Source organism: Falco peregrinus, chromosome 2, assembly GCF_023634155.1.
Source record: "Falco peregrinus isolate bFalPer1 chromosome 2, bFalPer1.pri, whole genome shotgun sequence".
Classification (NCBI taxonomy): Eukaryota; Metazoa; Chordata; class Aves; order Falconiformes; family Falconidae; genus Falco; species Falco peregrinus.
In genome coordinates, this window is record NC_073722.1 from 107,503,305 (window position 1) to 107,522,633 (window position 19,329).

The 19,329-nt window shown below is 51.2% G+C and overlaps 1 protein-coding gene across 3 annotated transcripts in view; it reads right to left on the reverse strand.

Moving 5' to 3' along the window:
* Positions 1-19,329, reverse strand: part of SMG6 (SMG6 nonsense mediated mRNA decay factor) — a 115,785-nt gene that overhangs the window by 80,500 nt on the left and 15,956 nt on the right. For 2 of the 3 annotated variants that reach the window (XM_055796772.1, XM_055796771.1), the window contains exons 9-10: positions 9,222-9,283; positions 5,181-5,326 (exon numbers count right to left, since the gene is read on the reverse strand). In XM_055796772.1, coding sequence (XP_055652747.1) covers positions 5,181-5,326; positions 9,222-9,283 — 208 coding nt within the window. The remainder of the gene's footprint in view (positions 1-5,180; positions 5,327-9,221; positions 9,284-19,329) is intronic. The other variant, XM_055796773.1, reaches the window with a different exon arrangement.

Genomic DNA, 19,329 nt, shown 5'->3' on the forward strand with positions numbered 1-19,329 from the left:
TGCTGGTTACAAAAGCACAGCCTGATTTCAGGGTGTCCTTTGGGTTCGATGCATCCTCTCCAGCCAGGCTTGGGTGCTGAACACACAAGCAAAAGGGGAAAGTTCTGCACCTGTTTAGACGCTGCAGCTGATTTGCACTAACCTATGGATCCTTTGCTGTGTCTATCAAGAAGACCTGGGCAAGATCAGCATCTCAGAATGTGGAGCAGGTCTTCAAGGAGCTAGCAGAACCATGCAAACCCTTGCAAAGGCTGTAGTTAGCAGACACTCACCGTGTAAGAGCAGTTCTTTGCAGAGTACCTCTGCACCCAGTGGCCTGTCCAGTATTGGGCCACTCTACACAGCTCCGAGTGTGGCAGTGCAAAGGGAACAGACACTGCTCTGAATTTGCTGCAGGGAGTGGGATGTGAATCCTCCCTTTCTGCATAAGCCTTCGAGGTTTCCCAGCCAACCCTATCTCGCACAGAAAACCTGACCGTGTTCCGCTCAAGGCAGCAGACCCAGGAGGGCTGCCACCCAAGGCCCAGCCTCACCGGCTCCCCTCTTGAACCTTCCTCACATCCCACAGGCTGGGACTGCTGCTCAAGTAGCAGGTCTTCCTCGTCACCCATCGGCCCTGGCAGAGCAGATGCCCTACAGGCTGGTCACCCTGCCCTGCCATGACTTCCCTCTGGTTGAAACACAAGCCACTTTCCCAATCTGCAGCTAAAGCCGTGTGCTTGGCCAGAACCTCCTTGTGCCTCTGTGCCCCGACTCTGCTCGGCCCCGGGGGATGCAACTTCATTCCCTACATGTGCTGAGGATGCACATATGGCAGCCCCCTCCCCTCTCCACTTCCACCTAAGCCCGACCTCCTAACAACCTCCACACGGCACAACGCGACCGGCCCAAGAGTGCCAGAAGGCATCCAGGTGCTGCAGCCTGATGCTTCACACCCGCAGCCAGGCAAATTTGCTGGGATTTCCGGGAAGTGTCTCTAGGGTGCCCCGCGCTGCTGCACCCCCACTTTGGTGTGCGCTTGTTTGGAATGCGGGGCCGTCGGGGGAGAGAGGGGAAGTTATTCTGGTGGTGGCCTATGAATAACATCCAGTGATTTATAGGAAGTATAATCCAATAATACAGTAAAATAAAACAGTGTGTCTGAGATGGGTTTGATTCCAGGAATTATAAAACAAATTATTAAAGAGAGAGAGAAAGAAAAAAAGCCTCAGAGAGGCCAGATCGGAGTAAATTGGGCACAGATGGGCTGGGAGGGGGTTTCTCTCTCTCCACTCACTGAGATGCCCCTGCCGCAAGCACGGCTTCAATTAGTCTTTTCAGAAACCAGAGTTTTATTTCCCCAAATTACAGAATTAAAAAAAAATTAAAATTCTTGGAGTGTTTGCGGTTGGGATAAAGGGATCCAAACTTCTCTGTAAGCTGGTTGTGCAGATGGCCACCAAACTGTTAAACAGGCCACCCTACAAAGGTCCCGCCCCAGCCCAGGATGGCGCAAAACATTGGTAGTCACCTACATGCCATGACGGAAAAACTCCAGCAATTGCATGTCTCCACCATGTAGAGTGGTTGTGTCTCTCTCTGCCTCCTTCCCCTGCGGGAGCCCTCCTTGCCCCATAGGTTTGAGGTCTACAAAAAGCTTTTTCACACCTTGAATGCTCCTGACAGGAGGCAACCAGGAGGTCAGAGGGACTCTGCACGCCTCCTGCACGCCTCCCTGGATGATGGGGAGCATGGCTCACTCAGAGGAATACGAACAGTGGGAGAAGCACTTCATGCGGGAATTCTTTGGCTTCCTCTGTCAGAGAAAACAACAGACCCGATGCATCTCCCAGGGTCTTCCCAGTGCTGCCTGGCTGCACAGGCAGCCGAGACCAGCTCTGGCACGCCTGGTGTGGCCCCCAGGGGACAAGCACAGTGCAGCTGCCTGCGCTGGGCACAGACTGCAGGGCTCTCACTGCACTCACCCGAGCCCTGCCTGGGGCACACGCTGCAAGGTCTGGGTACACGGGGGCTGCAGCAGCGACCTGCATGGCAAGAGGCCATGAAAACGCCAGGTGCTGCTCACAGCTGGCTGCTTCTGAACCCAGTTTAAACACCCCAGTGCACCCCAAAAAGTCAGCCTGCCAGAAGAGCACATGGTGACCTTGCACAGATTGATTTACGGAAGGGTGGCAGCCATAGGAGCCAGAGAGACGCAGGAGGACACATCACAACTGCCCGGGGACACACACTGGGGCAGGGACATCCCTCGGTGACCACGGCCAACCCACACCTCAGCAAAAGAAAACAAGTAAAAAGCAAACAGCAGCAGATAGAAAACAGTTACACACAAGTCCCCAGCCTCCTGTGCTGCCTGTTGCCTCACTGAAGGAACTGGGCCAGGCCAAGCACAATCTGCAGTGAAAACTGGGGAAGCCGAGACCAAGACGAGGCAGGATAGGTGTTTGGCGTAAGCCAGAGAAACAGTAAGGGAAGGTGTTTATTAAAGAATTTCATTGTTCAAGTTTCCTTTTTCTCAATACCTGAATCTATGATTAAATGTTTGTGTTCGTGGGCATAACATTTTGTAAAAATTCCCCATGTCGAGACTGTTCTGCCTGTGACACCGCCCCACAACTGCTAGCACCACTGAATCCCAGCACAAGGGATTGATTAGACACCAGACACAGGGCAAGCAAGCAAGTTTCCAAGTTTCTCGGGAGTAGTTAGGGCTCCAGAGACCTGGAAATACATGGCAGGGGAGGGAGGGAGCAGCTAACCCCGGAGAGAACTACCCCTGGCCAGCAGGGAAGAGAGGCTCTCAGATAGACCTCCCTCCCCGGCCCCAAACCCACAGATCTCCTGCTACTGTGAGCTCGCAGCTGAAGGTCAGACAGGCCCCTGCGATGGGAAGGACACAGACACATTCTGATCCCAGATTTGCAGAAAGATTTCAGTAGGAGGAGATCTCTGGAGGTCATTCGGTCCAACTGCAAAGTTAGATCCAGCTCCACGAAGCTGATACAGCCAAGTTCTGACTACAGCGAGCCCAGCTCGCGGCTCCCCAGTAACACTTCCTGGCAACTGGGATGCAGGCAGGGTGGGACTGCTCCCTGTGCCCTCCCCAGCCTCCCTCACATCCACAGGGGTGGATCAGCCTCCTCACACCCGCTCCCATCGCTGCCCATGCTACTGCAACCCAGGGAGGTGACTCATGTGCTGGGAAATGGAAACCCCGCACCTTCCCGACAGCCGTTTCTGCCGTATGTGCAGCCAGTCCTCTGCCCACAGCAACCCACACGCCAGGGAAGGAGCCAACACCCTCACTCTGTGCTGGGCACTTGGTAATAATTCAACAAACATTCTTGCTTGCCTATTAAGCTCCAGACCCTTTGCTTTTTTTTTTTTTTTTTCCTTTTTTTTTCCTTCTGAGCCCAGGTCTTCTCAGTATCACAGTGTCGGCACTGAGCCCAACCTGCGCTGTGCCAGCACTCGGCACATGAGCGCTCGGAGACCACCAGGGCATTTGCGCTGACAACAGGATTTGCTTTGCCAACAATATTTTCAGTGATATTTTAGGGTCACCGGAGCAAAGTACCCTCAGGGAAATCCCTGAAGGGTGCCAGGCATCAGATGGCAGCCGCAGTGCCACCCGACCTGCAGGCATTTCATGAACAGTGCCACCTGCTCTGCGCAGCCTGCAGTCCCCAGCAGGAACAGGTTCACTTTCTCCAGAGATCTGAAAGCTGGGAGCAGCTGGAAGCTACCCACACAGGAGGCAGAAAACTCAGAGAATACTTATTTTTCACATGAGATAAAAAGCACTCCCTTTCTGTCACTCACACACATCCACAACTCAGCTATGGATGGAAGAGCAGAGTCCAGTGGTCTGAAAGCTGGGACTGCTTCCAGCCCTGCCACAGGGGCTTGCTGTACAGCCCAGACAAATCTCTTCCTCTTTACCACCCGCTCCTGCCTGCAGCACAGACATAGCTATTAATATACCTACCGGGGGGCCATGCAGAGGCATTTGCTCATAATTGTAAAGTACTTTGCAGCTCAAAGATAAACACGCTGTCGCTGGTTGGCATCTAGCAGGCGAGAGGGCAAGCCTGCCTCACCAGCAGGACTGACAGCTCCCCCAGGGCTTCCCCTGGGAGAGGAGGGTGCCTGCAAGGCTGGCCGGGCAGCAGGCACAGTGCACAGGAGCTGCTTCCCAGTCCTCCGGCTGATACTGGTTCACTCCATCAGCTGACCTTGGCCACTAACCACTAGTCTGACAAGTGGCCAACTGGCTCATGAGGGATAATCTTCCAGCAGCAGCTCTCCGGGGCTCAGCCTGATCGCCCACATAGTGGCTTTAACTGAAATCCATCAGCTGAAGGCCTCCATCTTTGGGATCTGCATCCCAAACAATCCACATGCGAAAGTGTTCCCTCCCACCCAAGGAGCACAGCCCCATCCCTGCTCCCAAACACGTGGCTCAGGCAGACCTGGGTACCTGCCGCTGTGTGCACTTCGGGGAGCCAGAGGGAAGAACACATTCCCTGGAAGTACCACGTCAAACTCATTGAAAGAGACTCTGGTTTGGTGGCATCTCTGCTGACCAATACATTAAACTCGACAATGGAAGAGACCACATACAGCCTCCCGGGAGGACGGAGGAGGCAAGGGAGGAGGATGAGTAATACGAGATCTGCTTTGTTCTCCAGATGCCTCAGTGTGGGGCACAGCCTCCAACCTGGCCTTTCAGAGTCGCATCGGGTCACCCAGCCACCTGCACAGCCACAGCCGCAGGCAACACCACTCTCCCAACGGCCAAGGCCTCTGAGATGCTCCCAGCCCTTCTGATGCTGCCACAGGCACTGAGCAGTGCCCAGGCTAAATGCTGGGAAGGCAGAGTGACAAAGCAGTACCTTCCTTCTGTGCTTGATGACTCAGGCTCCAGGGAGATGCGATGCCTCCTCACTCCTCAGACACCTCAGTCAGCTCCACCGAGGCCAAGCCAAGCAAGGTCCCTTTGCTGTCCCTATGCACGCCAATACCCCCAGGCATCCAACCACCACTCCACTTCCCCATCTATCTTCAGTTGGTGAGTGTCTTGTCCTGTCCCATCCCCCCCGCCTTCTCCACATGAGCAACTCTGCCATACAAAGAGTGGCTGATCCCCAGCCTGCTTCCCCTGAAGCAGCACGTGGTACCTTTGGGCTGGGAGTTGTACACTGCAAACATGTTGATTGCCACAAGCTGGAGCATGCGGGTGCTTCCGATGGGAGGGGGGCTGTGCTGCAGCAGCACCTGGAACTCCCTCAGGACCTCCTCGGCCACCACAGGGAAAGTCTCCATCCTGCAGACAGAAAGAGAGTCTGTAGTGCACAGGCTATGCCCCGGGGTGCAGGGCAGTCAGTTGGCACAGCTCACTCCGTGTCATGTCTCCTGGGGAAGGGGGACCCCCTGGGGTGCTGTCTCCTGTCCAGGAGCCGTGGGGAATGAGGGTGCAGGTTGCGATGGAGGCAGCTGAAGCCTTCCTTAGCACAGGGTAGCGAGGGATTACTCTGTGACTGACAAGCAGCATTCCTTTGGCAGGAAAACACGGCCTTTATGAGTCATTTCTGACCAACCATTTTTTTCTACTGACTTCTACCAAGCTGGGAGGGATGCCAAGAGGCCAGCAGCTCACTTGGACCAGGAGCAGCCCATGGGACTCCCGAGAAGCCCAGGCTGCAGCAAACTGCACACACTGGTGCCACATGCGGATGTGGCAATTCCAGTGCATTGAATGTTGGCCAGAGCATGCTTCCTCCAGAACTGTGCCTGTCCCCGGGCTCCTCACTGCAGAATCAGATCCCATGGCACCAAGCCCTGTCCCCCAGGCTACACACTCCCCAGCACTGTGATTGAGCCCCTAAACTTCATCACTTAGAGCCCCACAGGACAAGGACTTGCAGACTAACGACTGGCCTTGTCTAGCTGCTGGAAATGTCAAAGCTGGAGCTGGTCCCTGCAGCACACAGCGCTGCTGTCGCTCATCAGGACACAGCAGCCAGCGGCTGCAGTGCCACGGCTGAGGATGGGGTGTGCTTTCAACACCACTCACAAGCGCCCACGGAAATCTGACACGTTTATCCTACTCTTCATCTGGCATTGCTATGGGAATTAGTTGAGGTTACTTGTCAGGGCTGTTGGATCCTCAGCAACTTCCCAAATGAAGCGGGGTCAAAAACTGAACTGATTGCAAAGAAGAGCACAGTCGTTTCATAAAATGACTGAGACACAGTTGCCTACAACAGCCCTCCCAGAGTCCTCACCTGGTATCCCGTGAAGACAACTTTACAACCAAGAAGCTGCCAAAAACCTTGGAAACTACTGCGGGGGCTGGGGGGGGGGGGGGGGGCAGGTCCTCCTGTCCTGCTGCCTTTTCTGCTGAGCTTACTGTGTTATTTCTTGCTCCTACACTACACTAGAACAAGCCACAGGTAGACCCAGCAAGAATTACAGCTATCTCACAGCAACTGTCCGCTCCAGTTATCAGTGACATTGTACCAGCGTGCCCACATGGGAGCAAGGGAGCCAGAATCCGCAGTGGGTGAAGCATCTGGAGCCAGGGCAGGCACCCTCAGGAGCCTCCATGGCAATTTCCTCTATCTTCCCCGAGAGATTCAGATCTGGTGATATCAGCACATTACAGGCTGGATTAGCAAGCCACTTCTGGTAACCCACATGGGCAATTCTGCTGGGCTTCCCCAACAGACTTTCAGGACAGTAAAAGGCTCTATTTTTAAAGACAGTAATGGCTTTCTTCTTAACCATGTTTCACGGAAGCCTTTCAACTGGTTCTGCCTAGCAGCAATGGTACCCTCTCCGTGGGCACCGCTTGCTGGAGCGGATCAAAGTCTCTGTTACCTTCCCACAAACCATGGGCTGTAACAAATAGGCCCCTTGTACTTTGTAGCTGTGCAGAACAGAGCAGGTCTGCCTGTACAAAAGCACTGCTTTCCCTGGAAGAAGCAATTTCCCTGAATTTGGGGTGCAGACAGGGAATTAAAGCAAACTGATTGCTTGTAAAGACTTCCTAATTTTGAGAAATCTCAGACTATGTCCAGCGTATCCAGCAACATCCTCTCTGAGCAGACAGGACACTGGGGATGGAGAAGCCCTTTGCAGGACGGGTTATTAGCAAGGAGATGAAGATTATTGCCATGGAATAACAATAAGAAGGAGCGAGGGCTTCCTCAGCCTTGTCAGCTGTGCTTTGATACCACAGCACATCTGGAACGGCACGCAGGAACCCCACTGAGCTCAGAACCAGCAGGTCAGGAGCAGAGCGGAAGCTTTTAATAAATTGCTTACCTGTGGTTTTAGGAGCAAAAGAGTCCAATTAGGGCAACATCATCCTTTCCGTACTTTTAACAGATAAATCACTGAAGATCCTGCCCAAAGAGGACTCTGCCACCCCTCACCTTTTACCTATTTTAAATGTGGAAGCTGTTTAACAGGGCTGGATGATTTTCTCTTCCTGTGTCACGGTATTACTTTCTAGTTCCCTTCCAAGTACTTCAGGGAATATTCTACCATTAAACATACTTGGTTTTCTAAATGACTGTCCTGGGAAGCAACCACCTCAAACGCTGCATCTTAATTTCACAAAACTCTCAGGAGCCAAATATGCGAGCAACCTCTGCAACATCCCCATTAATCCCCGCAATGGCATGTATTCAACCAGGGCTCGGCCATGAGCTTGGCCCCACAGAGCTGGAGACCAGCAGCTCCCCGGATGCTCTGCCCTCCGGCACAGACATATTGCAGTTACCAAACTTTTCATGGCTTCTCGCAGCTCTCCTCCTCTTTTCCTGCAGGCAGGAGAATATCCAGCTCTGCCTCCTCACTGCAGGCCAGCCTGCTGCCCGCGAGCAGATAATCAGTGCCTTGTGACTCAGGGAGAGATCAACAGCCCTGGCAGTGAGCACATTGCTCTCCCCCTCGCCTTCAGACACATCTCCAACAAATCGGCCAGCCAGCTCCTACTTCCCATTGCTTTACGAAGGGTCAAGCACATGCCACTCCTGACTGGTCATCCCAGAAAGCATGCTGGGTGGAGCAAGCACCAAGGTTTCAGGCTGCAAGGCAAGATCAGAGCTGTGTCCTGTGCTGCTGTGCCTCCCTGCTCCAGGAGGGAAAGGGGGCAGGCCCAGAGACAGGGAACTGCACATCTGAGTGAAAAAAAACCAACAGCAGGGACAAGCCACTTTGCATCCACGCTACCTTTACTTAAGTGGCTTGGAAAAGGTCTCTCAGTCTTGTAACTTGCAGCCAACAGTTCCACAAGAGACTGAAGGAGCCAACAGAGCTCACAAGACAACGTCTGCTTATGAGGCACTGGCAGGCTCAAGCAGAGACCACCGCTGCCAGAGACTGTGGGGACCCGCACGAGGCTTCTTTGCAACAGCTGCCCCATCACCCAGCAGCAAGGGCCAGTCTGGACCCGGAGCAGGGACAGCTCTATGGGAAGCCCACCGGCTGCAAGGCTGAGCTCTGCTCTCTGGGTCATAAGGATGTCCCCAAGGTTGGGATCTCAGCCCAGGCCAAATCAGTCTTGCTTTGCTTCAGGGGTAGCTGTTCAACTCCTCCAAACCAGTTTCTGACAGACACTGCCAAAGGCACTTTGTATAAACCAGTTCCCACAGCCAGGGCAGCTCTCAGCTATGAGGCTTTCACTGAAATGGCAGCAAGGAGATGAAGGGCAAGGCTTGTCTTGACACGCTCTGGACAGCAGCTTGCAGCCACCACACGGTTCTGCCTTGATGGCTTTGTGCTCCTCACAGGCAGCAGTCACTGAGAGCCCCCCAGAATCACCTCTCTGCTGGCTAAGAGCTAGGGAGAATGAAAGGGGTGGGGTGGGGTGTAAGCCCACAGATTAAAGGGGAGGGAGCAAGGAGATGGGAGAGAGAGAGAGAGAGAGAAAACAGCCTCTAGTCCCTCCTGTGTGTGTATCAGCCATCCCACCTCAGCCTTTGCCAGAGGGTCCTGGTGCAGCACTGAGCCTTAAGGTGCGGGAAGAAAAAGCCCAAACAATAACGAGTGTGGATCGGAGGGCGGGTAAGGAGAATAAGAACCAGGAGGCTAGGCCTGCAAGAATTCACACCCTGTGCCCTCAGCTCCAAACACAGCTTAGTTGCTAACAATATTAAATTCCAAAAAGACTTGTAATGTAGGAAAATAAAATAAACATCCTGCACACTTACCCAATCCTGGTAAACAGCTTCCCATGGGCATGGAGAAAACTGAGGATGAACCTTTTGTTCAGCTGCATGGGAAAAAAAAAAAAAAAAAAAAAAAAAAAGAGAGAGGAGAAAACAATTAAACTCTCTCCGATTTCCTGTGAATTAAGAATGTCCCTAGTGACAGAAGAACCTGGCCTGGATGCTGGGGGTGGCACTGGAGATGGGAACCAAATGGACATGCCCAAATTCTTACAAACATCATGCACACAGGCACAGGCAAGTGCCAAACAGCTGGAGCAGGAGCAGGGAGAGGCGGTGGAGACACAGCACCCTCTGCCGGGTCCCTCGCAGGGCTGCCTGCCCGCCGGGCACCACCCCCGGGCAGCTCTGGCCGAAGGCTGCCTCCTCCTCCTCCTCCGCACCCGGTAAGTAAGCTCGAAGCACAGCCTAAGGGATTATGCAAAAGGAGTCCCCAAAGGCCGCCTTTCCCACCAACGGGGAAAAAAACCCCAGCAAAACGGCAGAAGCAACTTGTTCCGTGCTCCACGACTGTGGCGCAGGCGAAAAAGCATCTGGTCAACGCAGAGAGGAGCGGGATGTCCTCCCGGGTGCTTTTCTGCGCTGGCGAGTTCAGCAACAAAGCTAGAAGCACTTGCTCTAGGAAAGAAGCAAGGGGGCATCGGGGTGATGCTGCACCCCTTCGTTCACATCCAGCCTTAAGCAATTAAGAGAGAGGGAGCAGGTGTTCAATGTTTCACAAAAGCCTCTGCAAGCTTGCAGCAGCAGTGCTACTCTTGAACTATTACAGCAACACGGAGTTAAGGAGATACAGGGGGAGCTGGCTGTAGCATACAGCACAAACGCAGCCTCCTGCCCTGCTTAGCTCCACTAACACCAAAATGTGATTTGAATAATTACTTACTACTGCTCTAAGCTGCCTCCCTAGCTCAGCCGAGCTCTGGGCTTTCCCGGTCCTTATCTAAAGGGCTTTGAAGAAGGCTATGGGTGGGTAAGCTCACTGCCTGGCCTTAAAGGTGGCTGTGTCACACCAGGAGTGGACTGGCCTCCCTCTTACCATCTCCACAAGAGGCTTTCCTCCCGCACCCGCGCGCCTGCACAGCCTCAGCATGGTGAGAAAAGCCAGGCTCCAAGCACCGCGCAGGGAGATGCTGACCAGGAGCGACCCAGAGCTCTGCTCCCATTCCTGCAAGATTTTTGTATCTTGAACTCCTCTGCAAAGGTCAGCGACGCCACTTCCATTTACAGCGGGAACAGAGGCACAGGGAAGGGACGAGGTTACTAGGAAGGGCTGTGGCACTGCCCGGCCAAGAGCCAGGCACGCATCAGAGGGTGCAAGATGGGCATCAGCCGATGCCTCCTGGCAGCACCAAGCTCCCTACCAGGCCTGCCGGGAGGGGACGGTTATCACTGGCAGTCCCAGCTCTGAGACTGCCTCCCACCCCGTTGCCGAACCCCTCAGCTCACGCCATGACTTATGCCAGCTGCTCCATGAGGTGCGATTGCTCGGTTAGGTGTAATTAACCCGGGCTGCATTCCCAGAGGACCCATGCAGGAGAATGATGCCCTGCTGCAGAGTCGCTCCTGGGCCATGTGCGAGTTTAAACATAAAACCTGTCTCATAAAACAAGCCAGACCAATTAAACTGGCCCCCGCAGCAAGGGGTTCTTGCTTACTCACTATTTTACTGCTGCCCTAAGAGCCCTTTCCACTGGAACTCAACTTTATTTGCCACCATTTTATTAACTCTGCAGATGAAACCCAGAAGAGACTGGAGAATACTGGGACAGCACTGCAAAACCCTTATTCACTCAGCCAGTGAAGTCTCTGGATGTAGCTGCTTCTCCACCATCCTCCGTAGGACACCAAGGCAGCTCAGACCTTGAAACCCTTAACATGTACTTTTTTTTTTTTTTTTTTTTTTTCCCCTCCCTCAGGCAACAGCTTGTGGAGGTTGAAAGCTGGTTTGTGACCATCTCTCTGGCTCCAGCTGCAGCCACACACCCTGACAGAGACACAGCCTAACAAGTCTGAGCCCCTAGGTGCAAGAGCCTTGGTGAGGCAGCGGCCAGTGCCAAATGCTGCTGCTCCCTGCAAGAGCTGGAGGAGAGGGTCCATGCTCTGTGCTCTTTGCTGGGGGATACGGGAAAGAGCAGGAGTTCGTGGCCTGAGCCATCTCTACTGGAAAGCCTGTCACAACACTGAGCAGCAGGCTGCACATGAAGGAAAGAAGAAATTGGGGCAGTTTTTCTCCAATGCCCACATTCACCCACAGCCCCCGGAGCACTCACCCCGCAATCCCCGCACCACTTTACTGGCAGCAGGGGAGTACCAAAAGTCCCCACCTCGAATGGAAAGTGACGCCTGCGCCCAGCGGGGACGTGCCCAGAGTGTTCCCACAATGACACCCGGCTCTGGGAGGGCTTGCCAGGACATCAGCTTCGCCCCCATCTTCTCAGAGCAAGTTTCACACTCAGCCTTTTCATTCTCAGTCCCAAGGACTACCCAGTCACACTCCACAGGAACCAGTGCTGAATTGGGACATGGAGATATGTGCATATATGTATATATAGAGTTATAATTATTTTTTTTAAAGGAAGCAGGATACCTGCCTCTAGGAAAGAAGCATGTTTTGTACCTCTTGCCAACTTAAGCATGAACTCAGCAAGCCCAGGCAGAGGCCTGTGTGCCCCAGCACTGTGGCATCTCAAGCAGGCACCTCTCACACTTCTTTCATCACTTTTTCTCTCACAGCCTCAAGGTTTTGATGAGCTCATCACTTAACTTTGGACCTTTCATCTCCGAGTTCACACTAAGGCCATGGGCTGCTTTGACTGGGCTTTTCTCTGAATGACTCTTTCTCTAGTGACTCACCTGTCCCTCAGTCTCCGGGAGCCCTCCCCTGCTCCTCCCATCAAACGCTACTTCTTACAGCAAGAGGAAAACAGTGAATTCCACCAAGCGGCCCAGCTTCGGGGCAGGGAGGAGGAAGTCCCATCACCCGCTGTTCAGCATTCGCATGGCAGAGGAACACTTCCCCAAAGCCCTGCTAGCGTGCTTGCTACCCTGATGGTGCTAGCATGAGACCTGCAACAGCTTCTTGCCTTCATCTCACTCACTGTGCAGTCAAAAGGTGGCCCCTGCCAAAGGTTTCCTGAAAACAGTCCTTGTGCTGATGCCAGGGGAAGACAGGACTCCCTGTGCACTTACATTGCTGCCCTTAACGGGCACCTTTGCTCCTTGGGACAGGGAATGAAATCTGGCTGGTCCCCATCGGTCGTTTGGGAAGAGTGAGTCCACCAAGTAAGGCTTATACAACGATGAAACTATCAAAAAATGGATTTTGGCTCTTCCAGTTGAAAAACGGGCATCACAGATATGGAAGTTATGAGCATATAGTGAAGGCATTAGTTATAAAAACAAACCAGCTGTCAAGAAGAAGAAGGGGTCCCTGCACACAGTAGTGCCTGAAGCTGAAAACAGCTGTTTCGGCTGTCATGAGTCAGCATGTGCAGACAGACTAAATCCACCTGGGAAGAGGCAACCTCACCAGAGGAAGCAGCCCACTGCTGCTTGGGGAGCATTCACACACCGCACAGCCAACCAAACTGGATTTGTTACCATGGAAGAAATCAACAGTGACTAACAACTTCTCGCAGAGCAGCTAAGTGCAGAGATAGCAACGGTCCTGGAACAGCCAGCTCAAATCACTGAGAGGCCACGAGGAATACGTCCTGACAACACACAGAACAGAGGCGATCAGACAGCTTCAGGAAAGGTTTGTCATGTCTCGAGCCAGAAAAGAAGAAAGCAAGACCCAACCTCAAGAGATTGTGCACCGATCAAAAAGGGTTGAAAACAGTGTTTCCCACCCCAGCACAGAAACACTGGAAATGCCACCAGGATGCACAGGAAAAGGAGTGCCAGCATCAAGGCTGGGAAGCAGAGCTGCTGCGCTTGAACCCAGCACAGACCCATTTGGCTCATGGCAAGGAGTGCACAGAGCTTTGGCACCTGAGCATCAGTCCCAGCTGTGAAGGAGGCACCAAATAAGGGAAGGATTCTGGAGCAGCGACTCCTGGGGAAAAAGCGTTTCAAGTTAAAAATTGTTACTTCAGGTTTGGAAGTAAATTTCAGGATCTGGTCTTTATCAAGCGAGGCAAACTTTCTTCAACATCAGCAAAGCATCTGTGGAGCAGAAAGCTGTGTCAGAGTCAAAATAGGCTGCAAAAGACAAGTCCATTAATCAAGAGACCAGATGCAAAACTGCCTGTAACAAATGCACTGTTTTCCACTGGAGTGGAAGGGACTGGAGCACAGTGGGATGTTCTCCTGAGTCTAGGGGTCTCCTCAGTGACAAGGAGCTGGAATACAGACCACAGAGCCACAGAGCTCTGCTCCAAAACACGTACCACACTCATCCCAAATATTTTCAGGGTTTCTTGGGCAGCCAGGCTTTTCCAGGCACAGCTTTCTTGCTGAGAACTGCATGAAATAACAACCAGGCACCCAAACCATGCCATATTCTCACTCCCAACCCAACGGCTTGATATAACACATTAACTATTAAGATTATTCCTCTCTTCCGCAGGCAGCTCCTTCAGAGCTTTACACCACCGGAAAGCAGCAGTGAGCCCGCTACCTCCTTTGGAGATGGCCTTACAATGACATCAGCCTGAGCTTTTATCCTGTGCCGTTCCCAAGTTGCAAGGCACAGCTGTGGCTGGTGTTTTCTATAGCAGTATCTCACTGGAATAACACCAAGCACTGATACAGAGCTTCTTGAAAAGCCCACGATGCAGCGGGCTCGACTGGCAAGATACCAGGAGGAGGTTTTTACTGTTACAGGTGCAATTGCAACAAAGCGCTGGTGAAAAGTGTTTTTTGTGCAAATGGCTACCTACACAAAGGAGACAAAAGGGCTATTAAGATTGTCTAGCATTTTTGCAGTGTTTACAAGGTACCCACAGGGCTGTGGGCAAATTCCAGCTGGGCTAATTACCATAATCATTCCTCTTCATATACCACCTGCAACCACAAATGGATACAGAGCTTGCCTTGACTACTTTTTGCCACGTGTTCCAGTGCAGGTTTCTGTTTAGCAGTTGCAATGTCCTGCCCTGAAATGGATTAATTTCTGTAGCATTAGAAGCAATTCCAGCGAGAATCCTGATACTTAATATCAGACACTGCACAAATGTAAAATCTAATTTGCTTTGGCATGGAAGAAAGAAGGAACCCTGATGTATCGTGGCCTTGAGGCATACAAAATTAATTTACAGGTAAAGAGATCTTGAGACACTCCTGCAGCTTCCTCATCTTTTGCAGTACAGCAGCTCCAGCTCCAGGACATACCTCATGGCTGTTAAGAGTTACAAGTCAGCAACCCAGCAAGAGAAAAAGAGGCATTTAGGAAGGTCCTCAGCAAAACCAATGAGCTTTCCACTTCTCCCTTATCCCTGCAGGGAGCAGGTGAGTCGGGAAACATAAGCAAGAAAATTGTCCACTTCAGTAATGTGAAGATCAAGCTGTGGTAACACTGGCTCCAAAACAAATATCTGACCTATAAATAAATTCAACGTTATTTAACAATTAATTTACTAGCAGAACTTTTGATTTAAGGAAAAACAGGTTGAATAGAGTATTTATACACATTATTTCCTTTTCAACCAAACTGGTATCTACATTTGGTTTCTATGAATTAGTAACATGCAACATTCCTGAAAAAAAAAGTATCACTATTGAACAGATTAAAAACTGATTAAGTAGCTTTTGAAAAAGCAATGGTCTTTGGGGACCCGTGCTGAACTGGATGGAAGGAGGTTGGTTGAGATTCACTAGCAATGTTTTTCATCAACAAACTGAAAGCAATTTCTGCTGTCAAACTGCCTGCGACACAAAGGCAAATGGAGCAGTAAGTAGCGATGGCTACAGCGCATTCACGCAAGGTTATTATAATCGCTTCAAAATCTGGGGTTTTCCAGCATCAAATGTCATGTTATGCATCTGGGATCATGTAAAATTAAGTCTCCAGGAGACCGTGCCCGAGGCAGCTTCTCCAGAAAGGCTCTAGGGACTACAGTGGCCAATTTCCCAACACAACATCCGGCAAAAAGGGTTAATGCATCCCTTATACAAGCAGGGAGCGGGCACTGGACAGCACGTTTACATCTATATACGGCACTGGCAAGGCTGACACTGAAATACTGCACCCAGTTCTAGTGCCCTTATTTTTAAAAAGAACGCTGAAATATTGGAAAGGGTCCAAAAAACAGCCATAAAAGTGATTCAAAGGCTAGAAATTATGTCTTGCAGTGAAAAAACTTAAACGGCTCAATCTGTTTAGTGTATCAAAAAAGACTGGGAGGCGATTTGATTGCAGGGTGCAAAGTGCCTCCACGGTACTTAAGGGCTCTTTACACTCGCGCGATAGTAAAGCACAGGAACAAACTGGAAACATTCACTCTGGAAATAAGGTATAAGTGTTTCAGAACCAGTGCAATTATCACTGGAATGAACTCCCCAGGAAAAGGGTGGATTCTGAAGACTGGATGTCTTTCTGGAAGTTTTGCTTTAGCCAAACACAAGTTATTTGGCTTCATATAGGAGTAGCAGGGTGAAATTTAAGGATCTGTGATATACAGGAGATCAGACTAGATGATCTAATGGTCCCTGCTGGCCATAAACTCTACGAATCTATGCAAACACGCCAGAGAGTCCTCAGCTGAGATATCAAGTTAACTTTCAACACAAAACTTTTCACAAATTGGCTCTGGTGCTGCAGGTCGTTTAGGATACAAGCTCAGCTCTTTGAGGCTGCATCTGGTTAAGCACTGAAAGCGAGCTGACCCAGGCAGAGCCTTTTCTTTGTCCAGCAGGTAAGGGGGAGGCCACATGCTGTGCACTGAACCAGCCCCAAGTGTTTGTCAGGAGTAAAGAGCATCCCCTTCCTGTGACAGAAAATTGACACTGAGAAACGTGTGATGAGTTCTGGTCATAAAAGATCTCCTGATCATGAAGCCCAGGTGTTGTCAGCCTCCTTTACTACTCCAGAGTAGATTATTTGTGGAGCTAAAGCACAAAGGAGGGAGATAATAGCAGAAATTAAGAAGGGTAAAGACTGAAGAGATCCAACCCTGAAAGGCTTAGGATGGAGTTAGGCCAACAGAGAAGACATTTGGACAACAGGCTGAGCAAAGAGCGTGCCTTCCAGAAGAATGACAGCATTATCACATGCGATCTTCACACTCCTGCTCTTCCGGCCACGCTCACCGGCAGGGATAACGAAGCTGCTCACAGCCAGCCTGTGCCCCAGCCTCCCACAGCCTGGAGGTAGTTGTCCTCCCTGCTGCATTCCCAGAGTACTTCTGAAACCTTTGCTTCTACCTGAGGAGTGTAACACACGGCACGAAGGCATCTCCCTCTCCACGTTGAATTATACAGCAATGAAATCTGCTGGGGAGGAAAAGTAGAGCCAAGGACAGAGGAAATGACATGGATTCCAGCAGGTTCCACTCCCTGATCCTCCGGAAGGAAGTTTCTTTCCTAATACCCACCTCCACAGTGGATACGAAGCCTGTCTGGAAATGGCTCATTCAACACTGAAGAGAAACAAACATTCTCTGTGGCAGAATTAAGAGGTTTGGCTGTGAAATATGAGGTGCCCATCCCAAAAAACGTGTACAACAGACAGCAGAAAAACCTGGCCTGGGCCAACTTCGTACAAAGATCAAGGTTAGACTAACAAAAAAAAAAAAAAGCTCAAGAGAAATCACTATCTACAGCCTTCACCCTGCTCTGGGAAATTTCCCAACCCTGCTATTAGGCGTTTCACTTCTTTTACCAATACTGCCAATTCTGGCAGCATTCTCATCTGAAGTGCAAACTCTCCCTCCCAACACCACTCTGCAGCCCTGGATCATCAAATCCATGGCCACGAGAAAGGACTAATGTGCAGCAGCAGGAGGGGTTTTGGTTACACACAAATCCCTGGCTGATCAGCACCAGCAGGAGAGGAAATGAGGAAAGAGTGACTGACAGGGAAAGGCAGTTTCTGGATGATTGTACTTGGTTTTAGAGTATGAGAAGCTTGTTGGAACTTGAAGCCTCACTCCCCTCACCACAGTGCCTCTCTGAACACTGGGATATCACACAGGCATAACACATTGATGTCCTTGTAGTGATCCCACCTCTGATCCACCACGATACTTCTACACACATTAGCACCAGATGCCTGTTACCGGAAGGAGAACATGTCGGTGTCTCTCCCATTCAAGTAACATTAGTCCCTGCCTTGTTCTTCACAGTTAAGTCAAACCACCAACGTGGTCTAAGAAGAAAAAAGAAAAAGAAAGAAAAAAAAACCCCAAAAAACCAAGATCAATACCAGCTTCTGGAAACTCCTACTGATAGCTTAGCCTTCACCTTCTGGGTGAAGAGACAAAAGGTCAAGCTGCATTGGAAGGCAACATGTGGGTTCTACACAACCTGTGCGCACAGGCTAAACCAGTAACCAGGTCCTGTGAGCTCTGCCGAGCTCCAGGAGCTTTATCACAGCAGCACTGAGCATCCACAGAAGATCACAAGCGCAGGCAAGGTGCAACAGCATTTCTGGTTGGATCACTAAAATAAAATAATAATGCAGGAACTGGAGCCAAGAAGGTTTTTACCAGCATTCTAAAGTATAAAACAGAGCTTATAAAAAAAGATAAGTGCAAATAGGGAGGGTGCACAACTGGCAGCAAAAAAAGCCAGTGCTAAGCTGCATGGCTGAATGTCACGTCTCAAACCCAGAGAGGCTAGGAGTGTGGTTTCAGTGTTTAACCAGTTTCAACTGCAGCCTGGCACTCTCTTACTTCCTCTGCAGAGAAGTCTTCTCACTGCTAGGGGAAAGAAACCAACCTTAACCACGCAAAACAAAACGGCTAAAGTAAAAATAAAGCCCCAAGGTGGTTTGGTGACCGAGGTTATATTAGGAGACAGAGGGGTCGGAGGCTGGGGAAAGCACTCAGAAATACTCATGCTACCAACCAAGAAAGAGATTAGAGAAAAGAGGTAGGGCAGAGAATTAATGCAAGTCCAGCAGCAAAGAGGCGGAGGAGCCTCTTTCACACGCCACCAGCTCCCCCATGCTCAAAACAATTTGTAAACTGTTTCCTAAACACAAAGGAAAAAAACCCCAGACTTAGTCCTGACCTCCACAAATGAGTAACCAAACCCAACAGCTTCCTGCAAACTTGCAGAGGCGAAGAAAAGAGGCTACCTGGGCAGGAGAGAGGGAACTCCAGGTGTCTCCCTCCCAAGTCCCGCTCTGGGCACAAAAATTAAGGATGCGACATCTCTTGCTGCTTTTTCAGGTGGGTGGTGGATAAGGGACAGAAATAAGGGCAGCCTTTACCTGCCTGCTAACGCCTAGCATTCCCACCCCAGAGCTTCTCTGCTCATTTTTGTTCCGCAGGGGAGGCTCAGCAGAGGCTCACAGCACAGCAGAGGTTGGACCAAACGCAGCAACAAGCAGCAGGCTGGAGGGGAACCACTGCCTTTCCTTAACAGCAAGGGCAGACCATAATGCAACAGTCCACAGACAGGACTGCACCAGATACTAGAGAGCACCTAACTGCAGAAGGGACAAACCTCCTGACTTAACACAAGCCACCTTCCTGTGACAAGGTACCGATGGCAGCCTGAGCCAAGGCCTTGCTGTAAGACCTTGTGTATATCCCACTACTGGCTTGTATGCTGAATAAAACCAAGGGGACACTCCCTTCTCTGTCCCGAAAGGGCGCCCCCTCCTTTTGGGGACACACCTATGCCACCACTCTGGTGCAGCTCTGATGTTTAACTGGTGTGAGAAATGGCTTCAGCAGACAGCCCACTGGGCATCTCCAGGCACTGCTGGCATAGTGGCTTCCATTCCCTCCACCCTGCACAGGCATAAAGTGTGGGTGAAAAATGCCTGAAATTATGCCAGAGTCTGCACAGGCTTCCAGGGCGTCGCGTACAGCCTGCAGGATTACTCTTCTGGGGAGTCATATCCCAGCAGCAGGGGGAAGACAGTCATCACTGTGCTTTCACACTGCCCCTCTAAACCACAGGCCCAGCCCCAGCTGCC